Here is a 25,827-nt window from a genome sequence, read left to right on the forward strand (position 1 = left end):
TGCCGCTCTTATCGCAGTTGTCTGTGTTCTTTATAATTTTATTAAAATTTAAAAAAATGCTTATTTTTTATTAAAACTAAAATAGTAGCCTCTAATAATTCCTCCTATATATTCCAAATAACTAACATCGGCCCATTTTAAACCAACATTAAACATACAAAACACAGTAATATGATGCCTCGGTTGGCCTCGTAAAAGAAAATAATTGAAAATTATATTAATTTCTAACTTAACAGTTTTTCTTAATTCGGTACAATAATTTATTGATCTACAAAGAAGTCAACCGTCAAGAACTTAGAAAACAATTTAAAAAAATTATATTTAAATATTAGTATTTATTTTTTACGAAACTTCTGTATTCCTCCTGCGTCGGTTTTTGCTGGGTCGAAATTGCTGACATTTCGCCAATCATCCTGTTGACTTCTTCAGAGCTTGACTGAAACTGGCTCGCATTGTACTCTGTACTTGCTTACATATTGTTTGAGGGGGGCGGAGCTAAATGAGGGACAGAAATACCGTCTCGGATGACCGATTCCCAATGCTCATTTTTGTGCCAATAATGCTAAGAATACTGAAACAATGATAAGCACTAAATTGGAGAGTTTGTGTAAATTATCATTGAAACATAATCTTAAATTAAGTGCAAGGAAGTCTTATGCACTATTCTCTGGTGCAAATAAAAAGGTAACTGTAGCTAAACAACAAATTTCTTTGAAAATTGATAACATTCCCTTATATGCCGTTAATTCTGCCAGAATCTTGGAATCATCTTGGACACGGAGCTTAGGTTTCGTGAACATGTCACGAAACTAATTCAAGAAGCATCTATTAACTTAAAACTTTTTCTCAATACAACCCTAAAACATAATCTATGCCAAAGCTTAGTGTTATCACATTTAACTATTGCGATCTCATTTATGGCCCATGTCTAGATCTTGAGGATTCTCATTCAAAAAATTATAGTAAATATGATCATGTGGCAGAAAACAAAAGAATTGGGCTGGTTAAAAATGGAAAAGAGTAGGTCTCTCCATTTGTGAAATTTTACTAATCGGCTTATAGCAGGTAGTGACCCTTCCCTCCTCAAAGCCAAGTTTCAGTTACGTCCTCAGAGCCCTTCACGTGGTAATTTAAAAAATGATGTAGTGTTTTCAATTCCTGTGTTCAATGTGTGTGTTTGGGTGTGTGTGTTTGGATGTGGTGGGGCTGGGGCGGGGGGTGGGGGGGTCGTCTACTTCCTTTCAAAATTCCAATATTATTTAATCATCATAATAAAACATTCAAGTTTCTAGAAGTACTTTACATGCTGTAACGCTATTTTTGCACAACTATGCAACTCTTTATCAAGCGGATCTATAAAGAGAAACGACACAGTTTATCAATAATGACCATCACTGTTAAAAAATTTACTCACATATTTTGTGCTTCCCCGAAATTGGGAAATATATTGGCAAAATTATAGGATTCGAACAAATCATAACATAGGGGCTTCCAGACTCTTCACAACTGGAGAACCTCTTTCTGTACGTTTCCTGATCTAAACAATCCTCAACATAAACACAGCCCAAAAGGCAACTCGTCGGATATTCTCTGGGAAACTTAATGGACGGATCTAAAATTTTATGTCCCTACAGGAATTGGTGTCGCTTGAAACAGAACAGAAGTTTAGTGCAACCAGTATCAATTTAGAAGCAATAATTAAAGAAAAAAATTTTCCTAAACATTTTCCAATGTCACCTTAATCATAGAAACAAATTTTTCGAATACATTTTCTATGCTCACATGTGAAAGTCTTTGGTATCAATTGAGAAACTTTTTTTCCAGATTTTCTAACCCCATTTTTGTGAAAGTCATTGGTATAAATTTACAAACAGTTAATCGTAGAATCAATTTTTTTCCTATATATATTCTAACCTCACCTTTGTGAAAATCTTTATAAAATGTTTCTAAAGATCGAACTTCGTCTTCCTCTGGTTGCTTTGCTGCGGCAGCTATCCACAATCGACCTCTATGATTTGTATACCAAACTCTACCTTCATGCCTAAATTAAAAAAAAAGGGTGTTTCGGGTTCTTTTTTAGCTGTTTAATTTTTTTAACCAAAAAAGTTACTCAATAGGTTCAGAATCAGTCATATATATATATATATATATATATATATATATATATATATATATATATATATATATATATATATATATATATATATATATATATATATATATATATATATATATATATATATATATATATACGATTTATTTGTAACATAGTGGCGACCTGGCCAGCTCAAAACAAATGCCGAAAGTATATCCTCAAATCTAATTCTGAAATAGGCTACACTTGGCAATTGTGATATTTTTCTTTTAGAATTATTTGTTTTCTATTCTACGTGAATTGTTTCTCTACGTCATTTTACAATTACTTATTAATGGTTTTAGGAATTTTAAATTTTTATTATTAAAGAATAACCCTGCAGTTCTACCTCTTTACACCAGCCACTAATAGGCTCGCATATGGCTGATGCAAGCTCAAGCACAATCCTTGATCCATATTAGGCAACATATCTTCATCAAGAATTTTCCTATTTAAATTATTTGCGGGCATTTTGCTATCTTCAATACCGAGATTTTCGGGTTCAGCTGGCTTTCTGTGCCTCATTTGAATCAACAAATCCACCAAATCATCAAGTGCATTCTGAAAGAGAAGGTCTTGACTTTGTTAGCACTAACAAAGAAATAAATATTTTTAATACTAACATGACTTCTTGACATTACTCCTTTAAATTGGGATCGTCGTTCTATATTTTTATACAGATTCTCAACTTTTTTCAAGTGCTCTATAGAGTCCTGGAGCAACATTTTTCTTATCTTGACATCCTCTTCCGAGCTCTCAATAACTTTCCTGCTAGCAAGATCAAGTGCAATGACCATTTTGTTTTTTTCAGTTTCTTCTTTTTTCGAGTTAATTTTAAAATAGTCATTGTCGTCATCGAAAACCTTATTTTTCTTAGGCCTAATAAAATTTATGAGTGACAGGCTTTAGATAATGTAAAATTACTCTTACTTCATAACAGATTTCTTGCCTTTTGAATCAAACATTGTTGCACCTCTAATGGATATCTGAAAATTTCCAACTAGAAAAGGTCTGATATAATTAGTAATCTGAGAACTAAAATCAAAATATTTTTATATATATTTTTACCATATTTCCACAGAATAAACAAGGACCAGGACCTTCCTTAATACAATGAATTCTGCCACATTCGATACAGTTGTTCAAGAAGTCATGCTCTTGTCCCAAACAATCACAGGTACTACGACCTGCAAACCAGAATTACGAACAAAATTTATAAAACCATTAACTCACATTCACTTCTAAAATGACCTTTAGTACCTTGCATTTCTGTTTTCTCCTCCTCAAATTGTTTTATACTGCGAAACTTCTTCTTTTCCTTTTTTCCTTGCAAATTTAATTTAAGATGTTTTTGATCAAAAGTTTGAGGTTCCTGGAATTTCGACTGCACTTTTTTGGTTGAAAATATCAAGTTCTTAATAGCAACGCTAGCAGTGACATGGCCAACATCATTTTTATTTACGATATTTTCCATAAATTCTTCAAAATCCTCCTCGTGCTTCATTCCGCGGATATACCTAAAATTGAACAAGTCTAGAAACTTACATTTATTTTCATCATACATTATTATACTCCACAATATTAGGTTCAACATCTTCGCCCAGAATTATCGTCAAATGATTATGAATTGAGTCAACAATTGCTTTCTGGAGGGACATCCTATTGATTGGGTCCCTGTTTCTCACAAACTCTCTCGTCTATAATTTCGCAATAAGCAAACCGTAATCGATTTCTTGCTGTAAAATTAAAACAATAAAACTTTCTCTAAAATACTGCTATTAAAATCTGCTTGCTGACCTTTAGATAAAAAATTGGTCGCTCTTCTTCTTTAGGTTCTAAAATTTGTTGAGCAACCAATTTATTATGATCATTCGCCTATAACGGAAATCCCTTATGTGGTTGCTCCGTAGGGAGATACACAATCAAACAAAGGAAGATATGGTATGATCAGGATGACATAAAAGCTCGGCCAAACTTATTCCCTTTCCCATGATGCATAGATGATACTTTGCGAATAGTAGTGGAAAGTTTGAATTTGTCTTTGGTTTAAATGTGCAGGACTGGGTTTAACAGGTTAAAGTGTTAAAAGGATATTAATATATTGAAGTGGTGTTTGGTGTTAAAATTTAAAAATTAGAAAGAACTTGATGGGAAGAATGGAATGATCGAAAATCAGAAGATGTCACAGAGCAAATGCTGCCGACTCTGCTGTTCCAACAACAATCTAATTTCGATGTTTGGCGGCAAAACTAAGAATAAAAGAGATTTGCTAAGGAAAATGATATTCGAGATATTGCAACTAGAGGTTATTACTCATTATACTCGTTATTAATTTTGGCAATATTTAATTTGTTTGGAAATACTGTCTTTTGGGCGTTATGCATTTTTTTTATTGCAGATACGGCCTTCCGACTCTGTTACCTCGGTTTGCTTCAACTGCTGCGTGGATATATCGAATTTCTTTACTTTTAAGTTAAATTATCTTCACTGTCAGGAGTATATAGAAGTGAGTGTTACGTTTTTTTTTGTAATATTTGTAAATATATAAATTATAATGGAGAAACTTTAACAACATATTCAGCAGATAAAAATAACTAAAAATGTGTATATAAACTTATGTCCTAAAATGCTTTGTTTCTGAGATTTAGGGTGTTGCACTACCGTTCGTTTTTTTGCTATTTTTAAATGTCTTATTATTTAATTAATTAAAAAAATATCTTAATTTAGTTTTGCAAACCTGACATGCAAGCACAAAAAAACGCTTCATTTTAGCGAAACAACTGAAGAGGCCATTTTTGTTTCGAACTGATCAAGGTATCTAAATTCTAACTAACCTAAGTTGATATGAACTTTTTTACTTACGTGGTGCTGAATATGGTGTTAAAGTTTCTCCATTATGATTTGGACCACCCTGTATTGTCCAAAGCCATTGTATGCTATAAAATATTGATTGACATTGATATACTTACTTTCCAACTATTTTTAAGTATTAAATAATCGAATAAACTTTGCTGTAGATGAAGTTTGGCAGAGAAGATAACAATAAGAAAATCAGACTCCAATGTAGTGACCTGCACGATATGCAAATTCCTGGTATTAAAGATATAGAATGCATAATAAATTGGTTAGTTAGTAAGGGGGGGTCGACTTCAAAGAAAACAGAAGATATAGGAATACAAACTTCAAGGGTAATATTGCGAGACATGCCCGTGCAAGTTTCTAGTGAGCCTGTGAAAAATGTTGTGGATAATGCCACTATGACTTTACCAATAATTGATGAAACCAATTCTAAACTAGCTAATGTACTGGATGTTCAGAATACATACCAACAATTAAATTCCAGATCAAAGCATAAAATGAGATCAAATCAAAACAAGAACAGAAGCTGCCAAACTAATTTTCTATGGTGTAGTGATAAGGATAAAAGTTCCAGCCTAGGAACAAGTAAATTAAAATATACAAACTCTGAAACCAGGATTCTTAAAGACAATTTAACTGAAACTAGCTCGTCAGAAAGGGGCAGCGAGAGTGCACAGTGCAGTTTATCCCTATCACCAAGTAAGGATTTTACTTTAACAGATACTTACTTCTCCTGCTTTAACTTAGGTAAAAACAGTTTTAGGCCAGTGAAGTCTCAATGTAACACCCACCGAGAAGCCATAGAAGAAACTAAAAGTCCCGAGCATCCCAATCCCTGCAAGTTTGAAGCTGTTTTGCCTCTATCATCAGGTTTGTTAGAAATAAATGGCTCTAAATATGTCACGATATGTAAATATTGCGATAAAGTACTTTGCAGTAAAGTAGAAATGGCCCTACACAATAGGATTCACCTGCGATGTATTTTGTGTAGGAAAAAATTCAGGAGCCAGAAAGGGCAGAGTAGGCATCTTAATGCTTGCAAAATGAAGCATTGCTTGGATCGGGTGCCATATGTCGAGTTAGAGAGGCTCAATTACACCAATTTCTTGTAAATATTCACCTGATTTCATTTTTTTTTTTTGACACTTTCATAGTCGCCCCATTTTTGGACTGGTTCTGGTCATGGATGTGTCAAAAAAATAAAGAAAGAGACAGAAAAAGGCATTTAGCTACTTTAAAATGATTTTGTTCATTGTTTTAAAATTTTGTTAATACCATTTACAGATTTTACCGTTTAAGGAAATCAGAAATCAGACAGGTTTTTCACATATGGAAGGTTGATAATTTTGAAGGCAACTAGTAATCTCCCAGATGACCTCTCCAAATTTTGTTATTTAATCGCATTTCTTGCAATTTCTATTTTTTTCCAAAATATTGATGCTAACTTTAATATCCCTAATGTGTCCCTGGAAATTCATGGTAAACTTCAGACAGGTGTTCAAAATTGGATAACCCAATTGATTACTTTGTTCCATGTGTTTGACCTCAGGAGGCTTAGTTCACTAGGTCACTGTATGAGCTCCCCACTGGGAGCCCACACAGTGACCTAGTTAATATTGTCAAATTTTAAAAAATAATGTCCTAAAATTATTCATTCATTCAATGATTGGTCTATTCCAGCCATTAGGAGCCTAAGAACAGTAGTAAAGAAAATGAAGAGAAAACATGTGTAAAATAAGGTTTCCCTAAAGACTAGTACATTTTTGTTTTTAACTTTTAAAGTTTCAATAAATCTGTATGTTTCGCTATGAAAACATGTTTTATTTGATTCCCTTGGAATAGAAGTTGGTCGACCCTGGGGAGGCCCAGACATTTGGATTATTTTCCCTGCCTCTAAGTTGTGTGCAACAACCGACTGGGCACCAGCTCCTTGATTTCCATATAAAACGTGTCGGAAAGTTGAGAGCAGAAAAAGATGGACGGCGGCAATTTAAACAATCATCCAGAGACGGGAACGGGCGAAACAGTTGCTCAAAGCACCGCCAATCTGGCAGAACGTAGTCCGTAGACTGTATTATATTAGTTGGTTAACGTGGTCCTAGCCATTGTTTTGTTTTGTATACATGTGTCTACATTGTATTGAATATATGTATGTACATTGTTGGTTGCATATTAAAACGTTTTTTAAGCCATGTGATTTTCTTTGCGGCGCCATCTCTCCTTAAAGCATGGAACTAGTCGAAGCAAGCGTCAATATGTCGTCCCATCTTCCTTTTACATGTCCGAAAACCAGGTAGCAACCAAATCATGTCCAAAGCGTCTTGTGTGTGTATATATATATATATATATATATATATATATATATATATATATATATATATATATATATATATATATATATATATATATATATATATTAGATATTTAAAATACTCTGGTGTTGTATTTTTGAGTTTAAGACTATATATAACTCAGTAGTCTCCAGGCAGAATTTTTGATTTTTTTCGCCTTCTTCAGGAAAGATGTTATTTTCTGAAAAGCCTTTCTATCAAGTGCAAACTTTTAAGTAATTCATTTAAAGGGGCTAATGGACCAGAACCAGGAAATTTCGAAATCCACTTTCTACTCTAGAATGTTACATTACTATTCCTTTTTCAGAAATCCAGTGAGCCACAAAACTAATTATTGTAACTCCAAAGAAACATTTACTTTTATTCAACTCAACTCCCACGCCACAAATTTTTGTCAAGATCTGTCTCAATATTTTATTGGGTTCTGCCATTGTAGTAGCGCACATAAATTAATTGTCGATATGTTGAACAACTCCTGGTGTGAAAGTTGTCAAAACTTAGCATTCACTTTTAATTTTAATTACATAAAACTCAACTGAGAAAAATAGCGTGATCCCGCTAATTTCGCCAAAGTTATAGAGTGGAAATCGATCTCAAAGTGTCTTCTATAGTCGCAACACAAGCTGACCCACTGCCCTTTGGGACCCACAACAATGGATGAAATAAATGCAGTTCGTTCATCAGCTGGTACGATTATACCCAAGACCACCCTAGGAGCTGCCCCAACAAAGGTTCTGCTCCCTCCTTAATTTGGATTTCAATTTCTCCCTTGAATTCTCTCAGACCGTTAAACAAGTTGGGAAATTCAGGGATTACCTCCACTTATGTTTTCTCATGTGCAACACCTCTTGATGACTTACCTAAGCAGTGAATTTTGCTAATCTGTCTAAAATTGGAGTTTACAATTTTTTTAAAATATACATATGAAGTTGAGATTTTTTGACTCGGTATATGTGATTTCCAAATAAAGTAACCAATAAGATTTACTTTAACTGCAATTTGTGGCTGAGATTCTGATGCAAAATACCCTCAAAATTTTTATCTCTGATAAAATCATTTTTTCATGGTCCCACAACCACAAGTACAAACCACATGAAAATCTGCCATGAAAGACTCCACTGACTACCTGGGCTGCTCTCTTCTCCTATTAAAACGAGCACTATCAAAAACTACATTTTTCTTAGGGAAAAAGTAATTATCAAACGCAAATAGTTTTTCCTGAAAGATATTTGCTGGATTTGGGAACTGCAAAATAATGTTATTGCTTTCTGGCCCCATGATGTAAATCATTTTTTTGTCGTCTTCGTCTGGTTTGTTATTAAGCCCAGTTTCTGCTAGACACCTTTCAAATCTTTTTCATGTTGTCCAAGCTCCTGGTTCCCGAAAATTGAAATATTCTGCAGCTTGCATGTGCACACCTTGGTTAGTTTTGATCACCACCAGCACCTGTTTGATCACCGACACTTGATCTTTGAACGCTTGTATCACAGCAACTCAGAGTTTGACTGTCAGGCTCTGTCATTCTAACCTCGCAAAACCCTAGAATAGTAATACCGCAGACCACCGAACAACAGATGCAACAAATGCCACCGAAGCCCTTGCGATAACTGAAATGGGTAAATATTTGCAAGAATTGATATTGGCAAGCAATAGCGACCCGCTAACATGGCGGAAGAAAGAAAAATTGCTTTTCCCAATCTGTATAAAGCCATCAAAAGCCGTGTAATTTCCACATCCATCCCTTCAGAAGGAATGTTTTCAAAAACAGCTCAAATTTGTAATGAGCGCAGAAGTAGGTTGTCAACTGAGAAAGTTGAAAAACTGTGGTCATGAGTTCAAATTTACATGATTTAAAACCTTACACTTAACAAAAAGTTTTTTTTTCAAATTTTTGACACAATTTAATTTAAAGAGAATAATTTTTGCTACCCATTTAATAAGAATAATTTTTGTTTTGGATTTGATCCTTTTGCGGATCGAAATCGGAAGGTGAGCGAATCCGTAAAAGTCGATACTCTCGATAAAGTTCCTGTCGCCATACTGAAATGCCTCGGCCTAATAGAGCCAAATGCTTAGATGTATATAATACATGAATTAATTACTGGTTTGTGATAGATGATTTCTTCTTTTGTTTTTTTTTTCATTGATGGGCTCTGTTCGTGTTCTGGAAGGTGTTAACACACCCTTCACTCCAGAATAACAAGAATACTCAGGCAAAAATCTACAACACTCTTTAGTAGATAAATCATGCTGCGTCAGTGTGCTGTAGGTGTCCGCCGGAGCTTTAAGCGTCTAGCGGGGTGACTTGGGAATCATACAGATATCGGGTAGTGTAAAATCGGGATTTTGGTACTTGAACCAGATGCGGTTAATATTTAAATTAAATTATTTTACAAAATGGTTAGAAAAAAAATTAAAATACAAAGAAGTTACAAAATTATATGTTATGATAATCATCATTTCAAGGGTTAAAAGAAGTTAAATTTAAAATAAAATAAAAAAAACATAGATTTAAGATATATTAATATGCAAATACTGCAAATGTATTTATGTACTGCGTCCATCCAATGTTGAATTCCTTCTTCAACAAAAACGTCACTAATCACCATAAATCGATATCAAGTTTTTTACAAATCTCACTCTCTGGGAGGATAGTTTAAAGACCCCCCAGGATTCTGGTACATTTGCCTCGCCTGGTTGGTGTACAAGGAAGCGGGGGCGGGTCCTTGCTGATACTGAGGTTGACTTCGTACTGGATATCCGGCCGTAATACTTCCACCTATATTTAAAAAAACCCTCAAAATTGACGTGTCCCCAGAACTTTAAAAAAATGTACCTTTGGGCGGTTGTTGCGTCTGGGGATTAATAGGCAATCCAGGCGCTTGATGTATAACGTGACTGTGAGTAGAAGTCGTGGTCCTCAGTGTCGAATAGTGTTCGGGGATTTTATGGTCCATTTGGAATGGCTGGGCCCTTTGGTTTTCGTAAACGTTTCTGGCCGTTTCTCTAGACAGGGGATAATAAATGGACAATTCCTGAGGAGCTACGGGGTAAAAGGCACTCGGCTGGCTGGAATATTGCGGTGTTTCTGAAATGAAGTACTTAAACTGAGGCGTCACATGATCACATGTGATCAGATTTGAAAAAAAAAGTAAATAAGTAGATTTTCTGCAATTTTCATTTTTTACAATAAAAAACACAATAAGTAAATTGATTCCAAGAGAAATATAAACAACTTTACTTCAAGTATCGAAAGGTTTTATTCAGGTTCAAGCCTTTTTCATGAGTTGCATCAAATTTTTCTAAACGTCTAGCCAGTAGAAGAATTTGTAATGTCCGAGATATGTCTTTAGAGGATACATTGAAACCAAAAGTAACTGACACTAATCAACACTAACCAACAAGAAAGTTTTGTTGCCAACTGAAATTTAAATTTTTAATAATTATGTAAAGATAATAATGTAATTCCATAAAATACAGATAATACGCACAGAATCAGGTTATGCTATTTTTCGGTTAGTAATATTTAGTACCTCAAAAACTTATTTTTTAGAGCTTGAACATTACAACCTTGTTTTTAGTTGTGGAGAATCGCAGTGTCTCAAAACCCGTGCAACAAATTTTTATAACTTTAATGTATTGAATTACATTACGATATTGGTTTAAGGATAAACGACGAAAGCCGATGCTGCGTGCGACTTTGATTAGAAACACACATCTTGAATGTTCAAAATTATTTGAAGTATATACTAAAACGTCGCCTACAGGATGGACAAATAAGCAGGCGGTATCTTCGGATCCACGAATTGTAAAGTGACAAGAGAAAAATACTGAAAATAATTTTTAAGTTCACATATATACCGTTAGGGGGCGTCGTAACTCTGTTTGGGTTGAAAAACGCAATTTTCTACTCCCTTCTGTAAAAGACCTAATTATACACCGATCTAGCGTATGGAAAATGTCACTTTACCACGTGAGTTTCGTGTTCCACGGATCCGAACCACTTCAGATATTTCCGGGATATTACCGCACGAGTTTGGAAGCAATCTGATGTTTTCAGAGATTTTAACGTACGGCTTGAATTTTGACGTTTGACGACTTGTTGCATAATACTATTATACTATTACAATAGTACATTATGCAAGAAGTGTGGTAAACGGCATTTGAGTCACCAGTTTATTTGGTACGAGCAAAGCGTAGCGCAGCGAGTTTAATAAACGAGTGACTTAAAAAGTTTACGAAACGTGTTGCAAACCATACTTTTTCTACGACCGTTAGGTTTTAGGTACATTTTTGCACAACACAAATACATTCACTAACATGACTGTCAGAATTGACAAACGTCAAAATTCAAGCTATGCGGTAAAATTTCCGAAAACATGCGATTGCTCCCAAACCCCTGCAGTTATATCCCGGAAATGTCCGAAGGTGAGAAAAACGCTTCATAGTTTCAGCGTATCTTCTTTGTCGTGGACTTTTTTTTCCTTATTATGTACTTTGACATATAACATCTACTGGTGGCACCCCAGAGAAGTTGTTTCCTAAAACCGAGCGCAGGTTTTAAGTACAATTTCCTGAAATGGGAATTTCACTGCGTTTATCGTGTAAAATTATTTATTCTACTCCCTTCTGTAAAATATCTCATTATACACCCATTTAGCGTACGGGAAGCGCCACTTTAACACGTGAGTTTCTTGTCTCACGGATCCGAGCCACTTCGGATATTTTCGGCATATTACCGCACGGCTTGGAACAATCGAGCAACGTTTGTCAATTCTGACGGGCATGTAAGTGAATGTATTCTTGTTGTTTTGCAAAAAAGTATCCACTCACTCGTTTAATAAACACTTTCTCCACTCGTAAACTCGTGACTCAAATGCGGACACTTGCTGCATTATATACTATTTTCTAATTGTTTTATTTATATATAAACGTTTTTGGATCTTAATAACTAAAACAGCCAAAGACACAAAAGACAGGGGAAGTTTGTCTTTTTTAAAACTTTGTATTACCCGGAAATAAAAAACAACTTTCCTTCTTTTTGATACATAAATTAACACTTACAAGGTCTTGCACCCCTCTATGTTTTATTGTTTTCGAAAAACGATTTCATTAATTTAACCCAAATCAATTAATGAGAATGGCGAGTGTCAGACTTACGCCTTACTGGTTGCCTAAAACTAAGAAGGTTACGCATTTTATTGATCGGTTTAAGGTTCCAATTCAGTCGTTACATTTCAATGATTAAAACATACGGGTTAATAGTGAAGTTCATCCGAAAAAGTGCAAAATTTTTATTTTATATATATTATATACTTTATTTTGTTTTGATTATTTGTTTAGTTAAATGCACTTTTATACCCGACCATAGCTAAGCAATGTAACCCAACGCCCCCTAACCGCATGAATATGAACTTGAAAATTATTTCTAGTATTTTGTTTTTGGCACTTTAGTTATAACATTTTCTACCCCATGTACATTTTAACATGCATAACTTGTGTATGCCTAACGACTATTGAGGCTCAGGTACAAGTAAGTGCTGTGACCAGAAATCGTAAATAATTTTATCAACAGTCTAGCAAGAAAATTATAAAACATTTCCAAAGAAAAATTTGTGGAGCTGTCATATTAAACATTAAAATTAGGGACACATGCAATGAAATTATTTGAACATAACACCACCATTGAAATAAACCTGTTTTTAAAGCTATAAACAAAAATATTGTTAAATGAATAAATGTGCACAAAGCGAGTGTGTTACATATTTAAACCCATCACAAAGCAAAAAAAAATTAGTATAAGTTGTTTTAAACAACTCACTGTTCCATAAAACTGCTCGGACTAATTCGTTACGTCTACCATCATCTTCTGCAAATAAAAGTTGTGTCAAAACGCATCATACTTAATATTTCATGCCAAATATTTTGTTCATCAAAAAATAACTCCAATAAGCAAAGAATGCCAGAGTTATTAAATGAATTTGCATTTCGGTTTTAAATTTAAAAAGAAAGCAATAACAAGTTGCACACACAAATGCAGGTTTACCAAAACTTTATTGTGGCGGTTGGTTAAAACTGGGATCAATATAAAAACTGCTTCTTTCATGTTGCACAATTCTACAATTAATCAATTTACTTACTTTGAGGAGATCCCTGATAAGATGGAACAGTGGGTGGCTTATAAGTCGCGTAACCCTGATGGTAGAGAGACACTGGTACTTGTGGCTGCGGACTTGGACTCCTAGGTCGCTTGAGTGCTGTTTTATAGGCAACTGGAGGTTGTTGAGGAGCAGGAGGCTGTTGAGACATAGTTTGTTGCAGTTGCTGAATGTATAGAGTTTGCTCATGGACAGCATTACTCAACATTTGGACACTGTAAAAAAAAAAGTTGCTGCATCCAAAAATTAATTCCAAATAGCCACTAACGTTGTCTCTTTTACAAGTTGTCTTCGTCTATTGTCATCCTCGTTAAGTACTTTTTTAAGTTGCAAAAACAGTTGATGCTTTTCTTCTTTGAACTGTTGTAATTTGGTTTCCAGTTGAGAAATCTGTTCCCTGGTTTCTCCCAGGGTCATTACATCTTGTTGCTCTCGCGCCTCGCGTTCTTTCCTTAATCGCTCCTCTTCCACTTCCGCCTCCCTTTCTTGCTTCTTTCGTGCCCTTTCCCTTAAAATGTGCGCCTTGAGTACTTTCCACATTTGCTCATTTCGATCGTTTCTTTCGGATGTGTTTTTACTAGCGTCGCTAGCATTTTCCGTACTATTGACGTTAGCGTTATTGTTATTAGCTTCCTCCACAGCAGCAGGCATATTATTAGCTGAGGTTTGCCAGTACTTTTACTTGAAGACAGATCGCGATTGATGAGTGGAAAACTAGAAAATCCTAAATTAAAATCAAACAACTACAAACGGAGCAAAATTGCTAATTCGTTAAAAACTATCAACCATTTAACAGATTAAAAATATAACCTCCGCCCCAAAAAATTTTTCGAAACCATAGAATATAAATATCCAAAGAAAATTAAATGGTAAGTCTACAAAACATACGCTCATTTCAAGCGATTCAAATGACTCCTTATCGACTGCATCATTAACAGACAAACAATTTTATTTGATTTTTAGGCAAAAAGGAGAAAATTGAATTTCGCTAAATTGACCAAAACTATTTTAGTGTTTAGTTCTTACGGGTGCATGCGTCAAGTCGCTTCTTCAAAAAAATCAACAATTGCCTTTCAAATCGTGTTTACATTAAGAAAAGGGATAATGTAGTGGATAAATGTGTGTGTATAGTCCGACACACTATGACTAATACTGATATTAACGTTTCCATCTGCTCGTAGGCAAACCGGTCCAGAATTATTATAAGAAAATCGAAACACAAAATATATAAATACATTATTTTGCATTGCATACGGTACAATTGTAATTATGTAAATAATAAATACATATTAAATAAAATGGTTTTATGTTGTTCCTGCTTTCTAGTATTAATTTACATTTTTGTGTTTATATTACTGCGTCAAACTTTGTTTTTTTAATTCAGCCCAAATCATTGCGAGTAAGTGCGAATGTGTATGTGTCAAAACTCACAGCGCGTTCAGTTCCAAGCGCGTCTCGAAGCGAATCAGATTGTGTCTAATTTTTAGAGCAAGTGTGAAGGCCAACTTCATTTTTCACACAGCAGCAGGCCCCACCAACTGGTGTACCTCGAGGTATACCTGAATAGAGTGCGGCCTCAATTCGTTTCGCACTTGCTCGCGGACTTATCTGGACACATTTGCGTACGGACTTGCCTGCATGTGTATAGCCCCCATATGAGGTATATTACCAGTTTTTTTTTATGACTTCGTCTACGAACTAAGTTTTATCATACGATTTGGTTCTTAAAACTTCAACTAGTTGTTTTGTCATATCTTCAAAATAAAGGATGTGCTGACTAACGACCTCTTGCAAAAGTTTGTTTTAAGCTAAAGTTTTGTGATAACTAGCATTATCACAAACTATTACGCTGCCTGATGCGATATTTGGAAGAAAAGAATATTTTATCGAATTTTCAAAAAGTTAATTTGTCATGTCCTGATGGTTGTCTAATAAGTCTTTAATCTTATTTGCTGAAATTGGCAAAGCGATTGGCATCCAACCATTCCACGAGTCACAGTGTAAAATTTATATTCTTTTTCTTCCAAATGCAGGACATTCAGAATTCAATTGGATGAAGAATTTCGCCCCCTTTGTTTATAGTGTCATGGTTGTTGAACTAACTCTAGTGTACATAATACACATTTCGTTTTTTTGAGTTAAATATTGTTGTCTTCATTTCATCAATTTTTGGGTCTCTTATATAATGCAACTGCGTCTGTCAATATTTTTAAATCGAAATCTTTTTTTGTGCAGAAATCCACTCTGTTTCACGACCGCCAGTAAATTTCATTTCTGTTGCAATGATTCAAGTGAAGGAATCTGATTACTGCTCTCATACATACATCGCATTCACTTCTCTGCGAATCAACTTTGCATCACCATTCCTAGGCACTTTCATTATACATTTGCCCATATAGCTACTAGACATATAGAGAGGCCCTGCCTACGCTAATAATACAGGAACTCGTGAAGCAACTATGTAACAAAATTTTGAGGTCTGGCATGCGCGAGATTTGAAATTTCGTTTTTAACCAATGACAGCTCTAATTGCAAATTCTGACGTTCGATCCATCAGGCCTTGCGGCTTCCAACAACTAACATGGCCCCTGGCAGGTTGTCAATGTTTGGATGCTGCACTTTTGCGGCATTTTCTCAAAATATATCGAAATCCTATTAAATGTTCAGGCAAAAAAGAAACTAAGGTGTGAAAAGGGTTCTTAAAAAAGTAGCGACAAGTGCAGGATTAACATTATGCTAAATTACAGCACACGGACCGGCGTCTTTAATATAATTCTGTAAGTATTTTGGCGTTTTGAGTCTTTAAGCTCTATAGACACGATACCTGCTATTTTGTTTTTATAAACTCATTGGTTTCACCTCCATTGAAAATGTAAATAAAGTCGAATTCACCAAATGTGAGTCTGAATATAGCTTTGAGGTACTAGACATCGCACTGGAAACATCTAAGTGGGAAAAATGTTCAACAAGCACTTCATATAGACAGAATGCTTATTCTTTCATCGCAAATCTAGTAATTGTAGAAAATTTCGCCTCCCCAATAATATAATTATGAAAAGTAGTAGGTATTGGAAAATGTAACCAAGAAAATCAAAAACTAGTATAAAACAAGTCAATGAACAATTAGCCCAAAATTTAACACAATTAACATTACCAAACCCTAAAAAGTGTAGTTTGTTCTCTTAAAATTAAAAAAAAAAATTTCGAGCAAAAATTGCATGGCGGCTACCCCAAAAAAATCCCCGCTAAAAATATTTAACAGCAATTGTTAAATGCTAAAAATATATGTAGAAATTGCATTGTATCTACCGGGCTTTAGATACTGGTATCAATTCACAGAATAATTTAGCAATATTTTATTGCAATCTGGATTCAAATGTAGATAACTAGACATTACTTTTGCAGAAATGCAGATGTCCTATCAAGAATTTTTTTTTCCAGATGCATACTCTAGACAGGTTTTGTAGACAAGATTGTGTTTTATGCCACAACTACGACTTGCCTTTAATTATAATAGTATTTTATATAGTGTTTTATTAATTAGTTTTGGTTAGTATAAGTAAATACATAAATTATTTAATAAGGCCTTTAACGCAAAGAATAAAATATATTGTTGCTTATAAACACAATAAGAAATTACATAAAAATATATGCTGCATTTTAAATAGCATAATAATATTTATTTTTTATTTTTTAAGGAACTTTTATATTACTTGATTTGAGAGGATCACCACCTTTAAAAATTGCAAAAAAGAAGATGAAACTAATAAAAAAAATGTTCATTTATAATACAATAAAATATTGTTAATTATGAGTAGAATAACTACAGTAAAAATTTTATTAACTGTAAATTCAAAAGAAAATTTAAATCAGAAGAACTTGTTGACAGTATGTTACTGTTCCCTAAGTTCTTTTTAAAAACTGATGACCACTGGTTATTCTGTGCCAGGCTTTTCTATAACTTGTTATGTTGTTTTGACTATCACTGAAGATTAAATATCTGCTGGTGTCTGCTCTAGTTCTACCTAGGAAAGAAATTATTATTTCGACTTGTTGGAAATAACGCATAAAAACGGCCCACTATCAACAAAAATTTCTCTTATGCAGGAAAAATAACAATATATTAGACTGAAAAAAAGTTGGTAACCTAGTACCAACAAAATACTATTTTTGAGAATTGTGAAATTATTTGATAAATTTTATCAGTCTGGTTAGAAAAAAAAGGTACCATTTGGCTTTGTAAATAAGTACCATCAGCAAATAGAATGAAAAGAAAACAAGTAATCCGAGTTACAACTGATCACAATATCTACCTAAAAGACACTGCACTGCTTACTTTATCAAGACTTTACCACCTCTTCTACAGCATAAAGAAGTGATTTGACCCCCATATATGGATAATTTTCTTAAGCCTGCCTGGCAGTTCCATTTTTGTCAAGCAATGTTATCCATGGTTTCTTTACAATTTCATCTTTTGGTAAATTAAAAAATAAAATGTAAATTGAATGACACTACTTGGATAAGTGATTATTATATCAAAACTAAGAAACAGACATACATGCAAATCTACAAAAAAAAATGGGATAAGGAACATGGATCAGTCACATAACTTGTCCAAAAACTTGTACTAAATATTTTTTCACACAAGGGAGGTAGGTGATACTCACGAGTCAAGGACATAACTTACTCTCGAGCTAAGGAAAGGTTGGGAAAATAGTCGGAGGCTAATCAATATCTCTTTCTCCCAAGTTATGCATATAATATTTTTCCTACTCAAGCTGTCCCGACTCAGTATTTATTGATAGAAGTGGTTCTATTAAATCAGTGTCAAATTGTGTATGTACGTACTGCAGTATTCACTTACCTCCCTCAAGGGGTAGGTGACCTACAAATGAAGTACCCCACAATTTTGAATAGTTACCTAGAATTCCTGGTAATTCTTAAAGATTTCCTGTAATGCCTTTAGACTTCCCATAAATATCCTGTAGATTTATCATTTAAGTTCTTCCTGTTGCAGTTGAACTGATTCTGGTAATTCCCCACTTTCTGCGGTAATAATTTCTGTAATTTTTGACCAACCGAAACGCAATTTCGTTTTCAGTAAGCGTGATGATGACAAACGAAAACTTTCCCACATTGAGGTTTACAAGGATTTGTAATTATCAAGGAGTATTTCTTGTGGTTGTTCTAGTAAAACTTGCAGCTTAATTGTTTTCTTAAATTTTCTGTAATTCTTGTACATTAAAACATATTACCCAAACATCTTTCCAATGTAAAATATTTTTTTTTAATAATAAAACTTATTGATTAATCAAATGAGAAATGATTGACAGTCTATATCTTAGCAAGACTATTTTTGATTAAAAATTAATTAATTTCATTTTTTTAGAAATTATTATTTAAAAATACTTTTTCGAAAAGAACGTGGATTTAAGTACTTCGATGTTGTTTTAACCGAAGAATTTATGGGTAATTTAGATTATCACAGATAATGCTATCAAAAGGTGACAGCATTACGGGCTAAATACAGTGAAGAGTACTTCAAATTTGTTCAAAATTATAAAGTAAGTAAAAATTTTTATAGTTTATGTATTTTCTTTAACAAAAATAATTTTTGTTAAATACCTAATTCTGATATTATTATTTGCAGATGAAAGACACGAATATCAGCTTATAAAATTTAATTTTCAATAAAATATATCCATCCGAAAAATAAATCACTAAAATATTAAGAAATAAACGGATGTAGAAATTATTTTTTTTTAAGTAGTGTTTAAATTTTTTTGTGATGGTAAAATCTGCGTGAGAAATTGGTAGACTAAACTTTCTCTCTAATAGCCGTGTTTAACCTCAAATCATTATTTTATTTTTGATTTTTTATACTATAAAAATTTTTACTTACTTCATAATTTTGAACAAATTTGGAGTACTCTTCACTGTATTTTTCCCATAATGCTGTCACCTTTTGATAGCATTATCTGTGATAATCTAAATTACCCATAAATTCTTCGGTTAAAACAACATCACCGTACTTAAATCCACGTTCTTTTCGAAATAGTATTTTTAAATAACAATTTCTAAAAACATTATTGTCAAAATCAATAATTTGTGATGTTTCACCACATACAAAATACTTCTTCATTTTTGTTTATTGAAAATTATCAAAACAATAATACACTAATAAATATTAGACGGAGTAGACCACGATGCTAAACAAAACCGTATTGATAAATATATATAGGTATATACTATATACATTGTAAACGCGGTAAGGCTCCAAAATAATTTTAAGTGGGGGAATATATTTATCTTTGTCTTATACACAGAGAACTAAACACACGCCTTTCTCTTTCTGGCAAGAGTCTTATGCGCAGCTGTTATTGTACATCCTTCTCTGCCGTAAATGAAAAAAGATATAGCGCTTGCAGTCACATTTTATTTTTACATGAAATGAATGAAACTTTAGATCGTGTCAATCATTAGCTTTGCCACGATTTGGAAAGTCAAGCATATATCGTTGGGTTCGTAATAAAATTCTGTATATTTACATATTTAATTTTTAAAGAAAAGGAATGAGGGTAAATCATTACATCCGATTACCTGTTTACACCTAGTTGACATGTATTGTTACTTAAAAAAGGTAGTCAAACATTGTATGGCATTTTCTATATACTTTTTTCTTTGATTCGAGACTAAATTTATAAAGAAAAATACTGACGGTAACCAAGAAAAAATATTGAATTAATTAATTTTGAATTAAAAATAGTCTTGCTAAGATATAGACTGTCAATCATTTCTCATTTGATTAATCAATGAGTTTTATTATTAAAAAAAAAAATTATCACGGAAAAGAATGAGGGGTGTTGTTCTTAAGCCGGATCTTAGGCTATAGCTATTTAAGTGTACCTTGCAGTTTGTTAAATCACTCGGGTTTGTCTGAGATCCTATTAGGTCCTCATAGTTGCCACACATGTAATTTCGTGAAGGAGCAAGTATTGAGAGCACCAATTATGCAAGTTTTCCTTAGAGTTTTGACTACAAACATAACAAGTTTTTCACAAAAACATGAAAAAGTGACGGAGAGAATCATAACCACCAAAAATATAAACAACAATGTCGCAGACTGTTAGGCGTTGCCAATTATATTCGGATTTTAGAGACTGATTTTGCGTTCTTATGAAAGTTAGTCATGTTTTTCAGAAAAATGACGGCAATATGACAACACAATTAGTTGGGGGTGACGCATGCGCACCTTCTCTACGAGAATATCCTAGCTACCTGCGGCGCATCACTTTTTGCTGTAGTAGGGCCACTATATTATCTAATAGCTATATGCCTTTGCCACACCCTTCCTGCCTTTTTAGTGAATCATTACCCACGGTCTAAACATAAGAAATAATGACTGTAACACAAATAATGGCAAAGCGATGATTATTTTAAAATTTCTTAGGTATCGACACTATTAAAATAAAAATACCTATCTGTACTGATAAACGCTTATTAATCGGCTTTTGGTTTATTATTTATTATTATTTATCGTGTGTTGGACTATACATACAGTTAAACTCTTAGAATATAATGCTAACATTAATGAGGTATGCTATATTCTTCTGGGGCAGTAACGGCGAGGAACAGAAAGTGTTTACAGAAAAGAATTGTAAGAAAATCAATTACAATATGTTTGCTTTCAGGGAATGTTTTATGTTTGTATATAAAAATAAAGAACAATTTTATTAGCTAAATAATCACTTGTAAAATACAAGAATTTAAAATCTTTTATATCTACAGCATCGCATCGATCAATTATAACTGAAAAAAGCCCTTTTCATACAGAGTGTTTCAAAATAAATGCGAAACACGTAACTAGAATGCAAATTTAACTGCCAAATATAGGTCAAAATGTAACTTACTAAACTAAATTGTTAAAAAAAGTTTATTTATTTGTTCATAAGTTAGTCACAGGATTCTTTCAGAAATGTATACTTTTGGTTTCCCTATTTAAAAGTTCAATCCTTTTGAGTGAGAACGGCTCATGAGTTACCAACGAGACCTTAACACATTCCGCCGACTCAGCGGCTCAGCTTTTTATATGTTTTAACTTATATTGTAATGACGTTTTTACAGTTAGTCAGAGCCGCGACACAACGAGTAAAACATCCAAGTGATTAAATGTAATTTCAAAAATAAAAGTTATCTCTTAAAAGACGGTGTTTGGAATTTGATAAACTAACTTGTGCAGTCGGTAGGATTGATCTGCATCGCGCAAATCAATTTTCGGTACCCGAATAAACTATCTCTGAAAAAAAAAAGTGATTTTCGAATTGTGGGGAAACTAACTTGTGCAGAAAGGCTTTTCAAACTTCAGAAAACCCATTCCATCGAGGAACTGCCGGGTTCCACCACTTTCACGAAGACCACGGAAGAAGAACAAGCATAATTTTCTTCGCAAGAAGTCATTGGTGTTGAAGACACACATCGCTGATTCTCCAAAGGCTTTCTTATAGGAACACGATGACCAAAACCGTTCTTCTAGTTATGCAAGTGCCTTTATCACGGCACGGTGTGTGTGTTTGTGTGTGTGTGTGTGTATGTGTTGCCGATTTTCATCAAGCCACTTCAGTATAAGATATTTGTCAGTTTGTCAGCAAATTATTAACAAATTTTATGAAGCATATGATCCAGGAAACTTTTAGAATATGTATCTTTTGAATTCTCTTATCGGTAAACTATCATGGAATGCTCGTTTAGTTATAAATATCCACAACGTTACTACGTGGGCACAACTTAGAGAAACGCTTGATAGACTTGACGAAAGTTGTTTAAATAGAGATCTAATAATGCTTAAACAAAGACCCAATGAATCTCATCAAAAATTTTACAACTGTCTAGAATTACTGAATTTGCTATGTAGTTTTGTGGACGCTCATGAAGAGGCGGGTGCCGCTGCAGTAAAACGACACTTATATCAAAATTTAGCCCTAAAAACTTTCGTATCGGGTTTACGAGAACCGTTAGGTACAATTTATTCGATGTATGCGTCCACTCACCTTAACTGACGCTATACAATTTGTTATTCAGGAGGAAAACGTAAAATATTTTCAAAACAATTCATAAATCCAAAATAAGGCAACAGTTGCTCCAAGATTAAATTCAAAAAATGTATTACAAATTCCGATGTCTTTAGAAAAAACTCTGGGAATCATGTAAATGTCTTTAAACCAAACATAGGTAAAGCTCTACCTACCCCGACACCCATGAGCGTATCAATCACGCATACTTTCAAACTGAATAATCAATTCAGACCCCTATATCAACCACAACAAAAATACGTTGTGGAAGAATTGTTTAATACAGTAACAGCCGCGTATATTCCCGAATGTGAGTCGTCACATCAACAATACAATCCTGACCTACCTTACGAGTACTCATATTATTATGAAACTCAAGAAGACCCGCAAGGTCAATGGTATGATATAATTAACGAGTCTAACGCTGTTCTTCCGCAACACGAAACCGAATGGGTACAGAAAAATTTGAAAGATGCCCCCTTAGACGGCAACATAACTTAACAAGTAAAATTATCTCCTTAAATACGACCGATTCAAGTGAACTCGCCTATATTATATTACCCGAATATAATCTGAAATTTTTGATAGATTTCGGATCAACAGAATCTTTTATCAATCCCAGTTTAGCTTTTAAATATTTTCCGAAGCATATACGAAATGACCCGTTTATCGTAACCAGTGTTTTTCAAAATTCAGCTCACAAAAACAGTGTTTTAATACCAGCGTCAGGAATATTTAAATTACCAAAAAGTGTAGATTTAAAATTTTATTTGTTTAATTTTCACTAAATGTTCGATGGGTTGGTAGGATTAGACAATTTAAAGTTACTTTAAGCAAACCCGAATTTTGATAAAGGTTCGTTGACGACCCCTTACATAGAGATAAAATTATTGTTTCAAAAAACTAGAAAAGATATAAATAATATAACGATATCACCTAGGTGCCAGCAAATTATTCAAGTAAAGTAAAGGCTTCAATAAAAAACTGCGAGATAATTATCCCGTACTCTAAGTTCCATAACTGTGAAATTCCCGAAACTTTAACCATAGCTCGGAACGGCGAGGCTATAACATCTATCTTAAATAATACTACCGAAACTGTAAACTTAGATTTTTCTGAGCCATTTGCAGTAGAACCATTCTGTAGGAATGATATTGAAAAAATCGATTTTAATAATTTTAACGACACCCCCGAATTAAAATTCGACCCTTCACTTATTAGAACAGATCACTTAAACCTTGAATAAAAGACAGCAATTCTAAATCTTTGTAAAAAAAATTCGGGTATATTTTATCGAGAAGATATCCCTCTTACGTTTACAAATAAAATAAAACATCATATTAGAACCACTGATGAGACTCCTGTCTATACTAAAGCGTATCGATATCCTTTCGTACATAAAAAGGAAGTCGAAAAGCAAATTCGTAAAATGCTAAATCAAAATATAATTCGTCCGTCAAATTCGCCTTGGGCCGTCACCAATTTGGGTGGTACCTAAAAAGATTGATGTGTCCGGGAAACAAAAATGGAGGGTAGTCGTAGATTACCGAAAGCTAAACGAGAAAAGTCTAGATGATAAATATCCCCTACCCAATATTTCGGATCTTTTGGATAAGCTCGGAAAGTGCCAATACTTTAGTATTTTAGACATAGTCAGCGGATTTCACCAGATCGAGGTTAATGAAGCAGAAATTTCCAAAACCGCCTTCAGTACTGAACAAGGCCACTGGGAATTTTCTAGAATGCCTTTTGGGCTTAAAAATAGTCCAGCGACTTTCCAAAGGGATATGGATAACATTTTGCGCGGAACAATGAAAAATGTGCTGTGTATCTCATCGATATAATCGTTTTTTCCAGTTCTCTTCAAGAACACCTTGTAAGATTAACTGAAGTGTTTAATAGATTAAAGGAGGCAAATTTCAAAATTCAGTTGGACAAGTGCGAAGGAAGTGGCATATTTAGGCCACAAAAAATTACTCTCTTCCTAGTAGTACGAAAGAAATCAAAGAGTTTCTGAGTTTACTCGGTTACTATAGGGGTTAACTAACTAAATGCCTCAAAAAAGGTACAAAAATTATACACCATGACGAATTCATTTCTTGCTTTAATACATGTAAGAATTTGTTAATAAACGAACCGATATTACAATCCCCCGATTTAGAAAAACCATTTAATTAACTTGCGACGCTAGCAGTGTCGCTCTCGGATGCCCTTAGTCAAGGTGCGATAGGTTGCGATTTACCAGTGGCGTACGCGTCCCGCACTCTCAACGAGACCGAACAAAAATATTCGACCATCGAAAGAGAGGCACTCTGCCTAGTTTGGGTAATTAAATATTTCCGGCCCTATTTGTTCGGTAGAAAATTTAATATTATAACAGATCACAAGTCATTAGAATGGATCTTTTCTTTGAGAGACCCGAGTTCAAAATTGGTTAGGTGGCGAATGAAATTAGAAGAGTTCGACTATGAAATAATTTATAAAAAGGGGAAATTAAACACTAATACGGACGCGCTTTCGAGAATAGAACTACATATGCAAGACATAAATAACATGTTCGAGTTAGGCGAGGACGCCAATCAAGTCACCCAAAAACTTATTACAGACTCTCAGATGCCTACTACTTCCGCGGAAAACTAAGACGATACCGCTCAACTAGATCTGTTGTCTATATCGCCACAAGTAAACGACCGTATTAAAGACGATGCGACCGTACATTCGGATGCGGAACAAAACCCAATAGCGGGCGTACCGATTGTAGAGATCGCCGTCAATTACGGTACCGACCAAATTATAATCCAAGATGTTTTACATTCTCCCGCTAGGACTAAAATAAAAATGTTGTTCGATAAAAACGTACATTTTTAGTTCAAATTTCTAAAACAAATTTCATTTAAGATTTTCTAAATTTTATTAAAGAAAATGTAGTTCCGAATAAACAACATTACTTATATTTCGAAAATCCCTAGGCGTACGCCCCATTTCGTGAGGTAATTAGAACACATTTCAAGTGGCCGTCTGGAAAATTTAAACGATGTTTGACTAAACTTCTTGATGTTACTGAAAAGGGTGATGTGCCCGAAATTATTAAAAATTACCGCGAAGGAAAGAGCAATCATAGAGGAGTTGGCGAGAAACTTTATAAAATTAAAGCAAAATATTATTTTCCTAATATGAGAAACGCTCTCCAGTCCTATATACAAAGAGTGCGAAATCTGTCAAGTGAGCAAATATGACCGTAATCCGTTCAAAGTTCA

General features: G+C 33.9%; 3 protein-coding genes across 13 annotated transcripts; 1 reads left to right on the plus strand and 2 right to left on the minus strand.

Annotated features, from left to right (window-relative positions):
* Positions 1 to 93: 93 nt before the first annotated feature.
* LOC132704923 (activating signal cointegrator 1) lies at positions 94 to 4,069 on the minus strand. Of its 4 annotated transcripts, XM_060675260.1 has the most exons (10): positions 3,932 to 4,069; positions 3,707 to 3,870; positions 3,386 to 3,651; positions 3,203 to 3,321; positions 3,065 to 3,120; positions 2,758 to 3,013; positions 2,484 to 2,695; positions 1,920 to 2,041; positions 1,415 to 1,612; positions 94 to 1,353 (listed from the first exon to the last, which is right to left on the minus strand). In XM_060675260.1, the coding sequence occupies exons 2-10, from the start codon at positions 3,790 to 3,792 to the stop codon at positions 1,289 to 1,291; spliced, it is 1,380 nt and encodes a 459-aa protein (XP_060531243.1). In that variant the 5' UTR covers positions 3,793 to 3,870; positions 3,932 to 4,069; the 3' UTR covers positions 94 to 1,288. The 4 variants fall into 4 exon arrangements, with proteins under 4 accessions (XP_060531243.1, XP_060531252.1, XP_060531260.1 ...); XM_060675269.1 differs by lacking the exon at positions 3,932 to 4,069 and having other exon boundaries at positions 3,395 to 3,651; positions 3,707 to 3,927; XM_060675277.1 differs by lacking the exon at positions 3,932 to 4,069 and having other exon boundaries at positions 3,386 to 3,667; positions 3,712 to 3,769.
* Positions 4,070 to 4,141: 72 nt separating this feature from the next.
* On the plus strand, positions 4,142 to 7,235 carry LOC132704944 (uncharacterized). 7 transcript variants are annotated; one of them, XR_009619340.1, is made up of 5 exons: positions 4,142 to 4,439; positions 4,533 to 4,640; positions 5,152 to 5,692; positions 5,751 to 5,863; positions 6,674 to 6,817. XR_009619340.1 is itself a non-coding variant. In XM_060675314.1 (5 exons), the coding sequence occupies exons 1-5, from the start codon at positions 4,296 to 4,298 to the stop codon at positions 6,925 to 6,927; spliced, it is 1,008 nt and encodes a 335-aa protein (XP_060531297.1). In that variant the 5' UTR covers positions 4,146 to 4,295; the 3' UTR covers positions 6,928 to 7,235. The 7 variants fall into 7 exon arrangements, 5 of the variants coding, with proteins under 5 accessions (XP_060531312.1, XP_060531297.1, XP_060531288.1 ...); XM_060675314.1 differs by lacking the exon at positions 6,674 to 6,817 and adding an exon at positions 6,836 to 7,235 and having other exon boundaries at positions 4,146 to 4,439; positions 5,741 to 5,863; XM_060675305.1 differs by having other exon boundaries at positions 4,146 to 4,439; positions 5,741 to 5,863; positions 5,921 to 6,814.
* Positions 7,236 to 9,751: 2,516 nt separating this feature from the next.
* LOC132699955 (G protein pathway suppressor 2) lies at positions 9,752 to 14,327 on the minus strand. 2 transcript variants are annotated; one of them, XM_060666965.1, is made up of 5 exons: positions 13,771 to 14,327; positions 13,485 to 13,717; positions 13,166 to 13,213; positions 10,181 to 10,432; positions 9,786 to 10,123 (listed from the first exon to the last, which is right to left on the minus strand). In XM_060666965.1, exons 1-5 carry the CDS (start codon positions 14,151 to 14,153, stop codon positions 9,981 to 9,983), a joined length of 1,059 nt encoding a protein of 352 aa, XP_060522948.1. In that variant the 5' UTR covers positions 14,154 to 14,327; the 3' UTR covers positions 9,786 to 9,980. The 2 variants fall into 2 exon arrangements, with proteins under 2 accessions (XP_060522956.1, XP_060522948.1); XM_060666973.1 differs by lacking the exon at positions 13,166 to 13,213 and having other exon boundaries at positions 9,752 to 10,123.
* Between the last annotated feature and the right edge of the window lie 11,500 nt (positions 14,328 to 25,827).

Source organism: Cylas formicarius, unplaced genomic scaffold, assembly GCF_029955315.1.
Source record: "Cylas formicarius isolate icCylForm1 unplaced genomic scaffold, icCylForm1.1 PGA_scaffold_10__41_contigs__length_53128322, whole genome shotgun sequence".
Taxonomy (NCBI): Eukaryota; Metazoa; Arthropoda; class Insecta; order Coleoptera; family Brentidae; genus Cylas; species Cylas formicarius.

Excerpts from the sequence above, each read along its gene's own strand:
- LOC132699955 (XM_060666965.1), bottom strand. The coding sequence starts at position 14,153 with ATGCCTGCTGCTGTGGAGGAAGCTAATAACAATAACGCTAACGTCAAT. Across the intron at positions 13,718-13,770 it reads CAACTTGTAAAAGAGACAAC|TGTCCAAATGTTGAGTAATG; the intron begins GTTAGTGGCTAT and ends TTTTTTTTACAG. Across the intron at positions 10,433-13,165 it reads CCGAGCAGTTTTATGGAACA|AAACACCGCAATATTCCAGC; the intron begins GTGAGTTGTTTA and ends ACTTCATTTCAG.
- LOC132704944 (XM_060675296.1), top strand. The coding sequence starts at position 4,296 with ATGATCGAAAATCAGAAGATGTCACAGAGCAAATGCTGCCGACTCTGC. Across the intron at positions 4,440-4,532 it reads TCGAGATATTGCAACTAGAG|ATACGGCCTTCCGACTCTGT; the intron begins GTTATTACTCAT and ends TTTTTATTGCAG. Across the intron at positions 5,693-5,740 it reads CAGTTTATCCCTATCACCAA|GTAAAAACAGTTTTAGGCCA; the intron begins GTAAGGATTTTA and ends GCTTTAACTTAG.
- LOC132704923 (XM_060675260.1), bottom strand. The coding sequence starts at position 3,792 with ATGTCCCTCCAGAAAGCAATTGTTGACTCAATTCATAATCATTTGACG. Across the intron at positions 3,322-3,385 it reads AGAAATGCAAGGTACTAAAG|GTCGTAGTACCTGTGATTGT; the intron begins GTCATTTTAGAA and ends TCTGGTTTGCAG. Across the intron at positions 2,042-2,483 it reads TTAGTGGCTGGTGTAAAGAG|GCATGAAGGTAGAGTTTGGT; the intron begins GTAGAACTGCAG and ends TTTTTAATTTAG.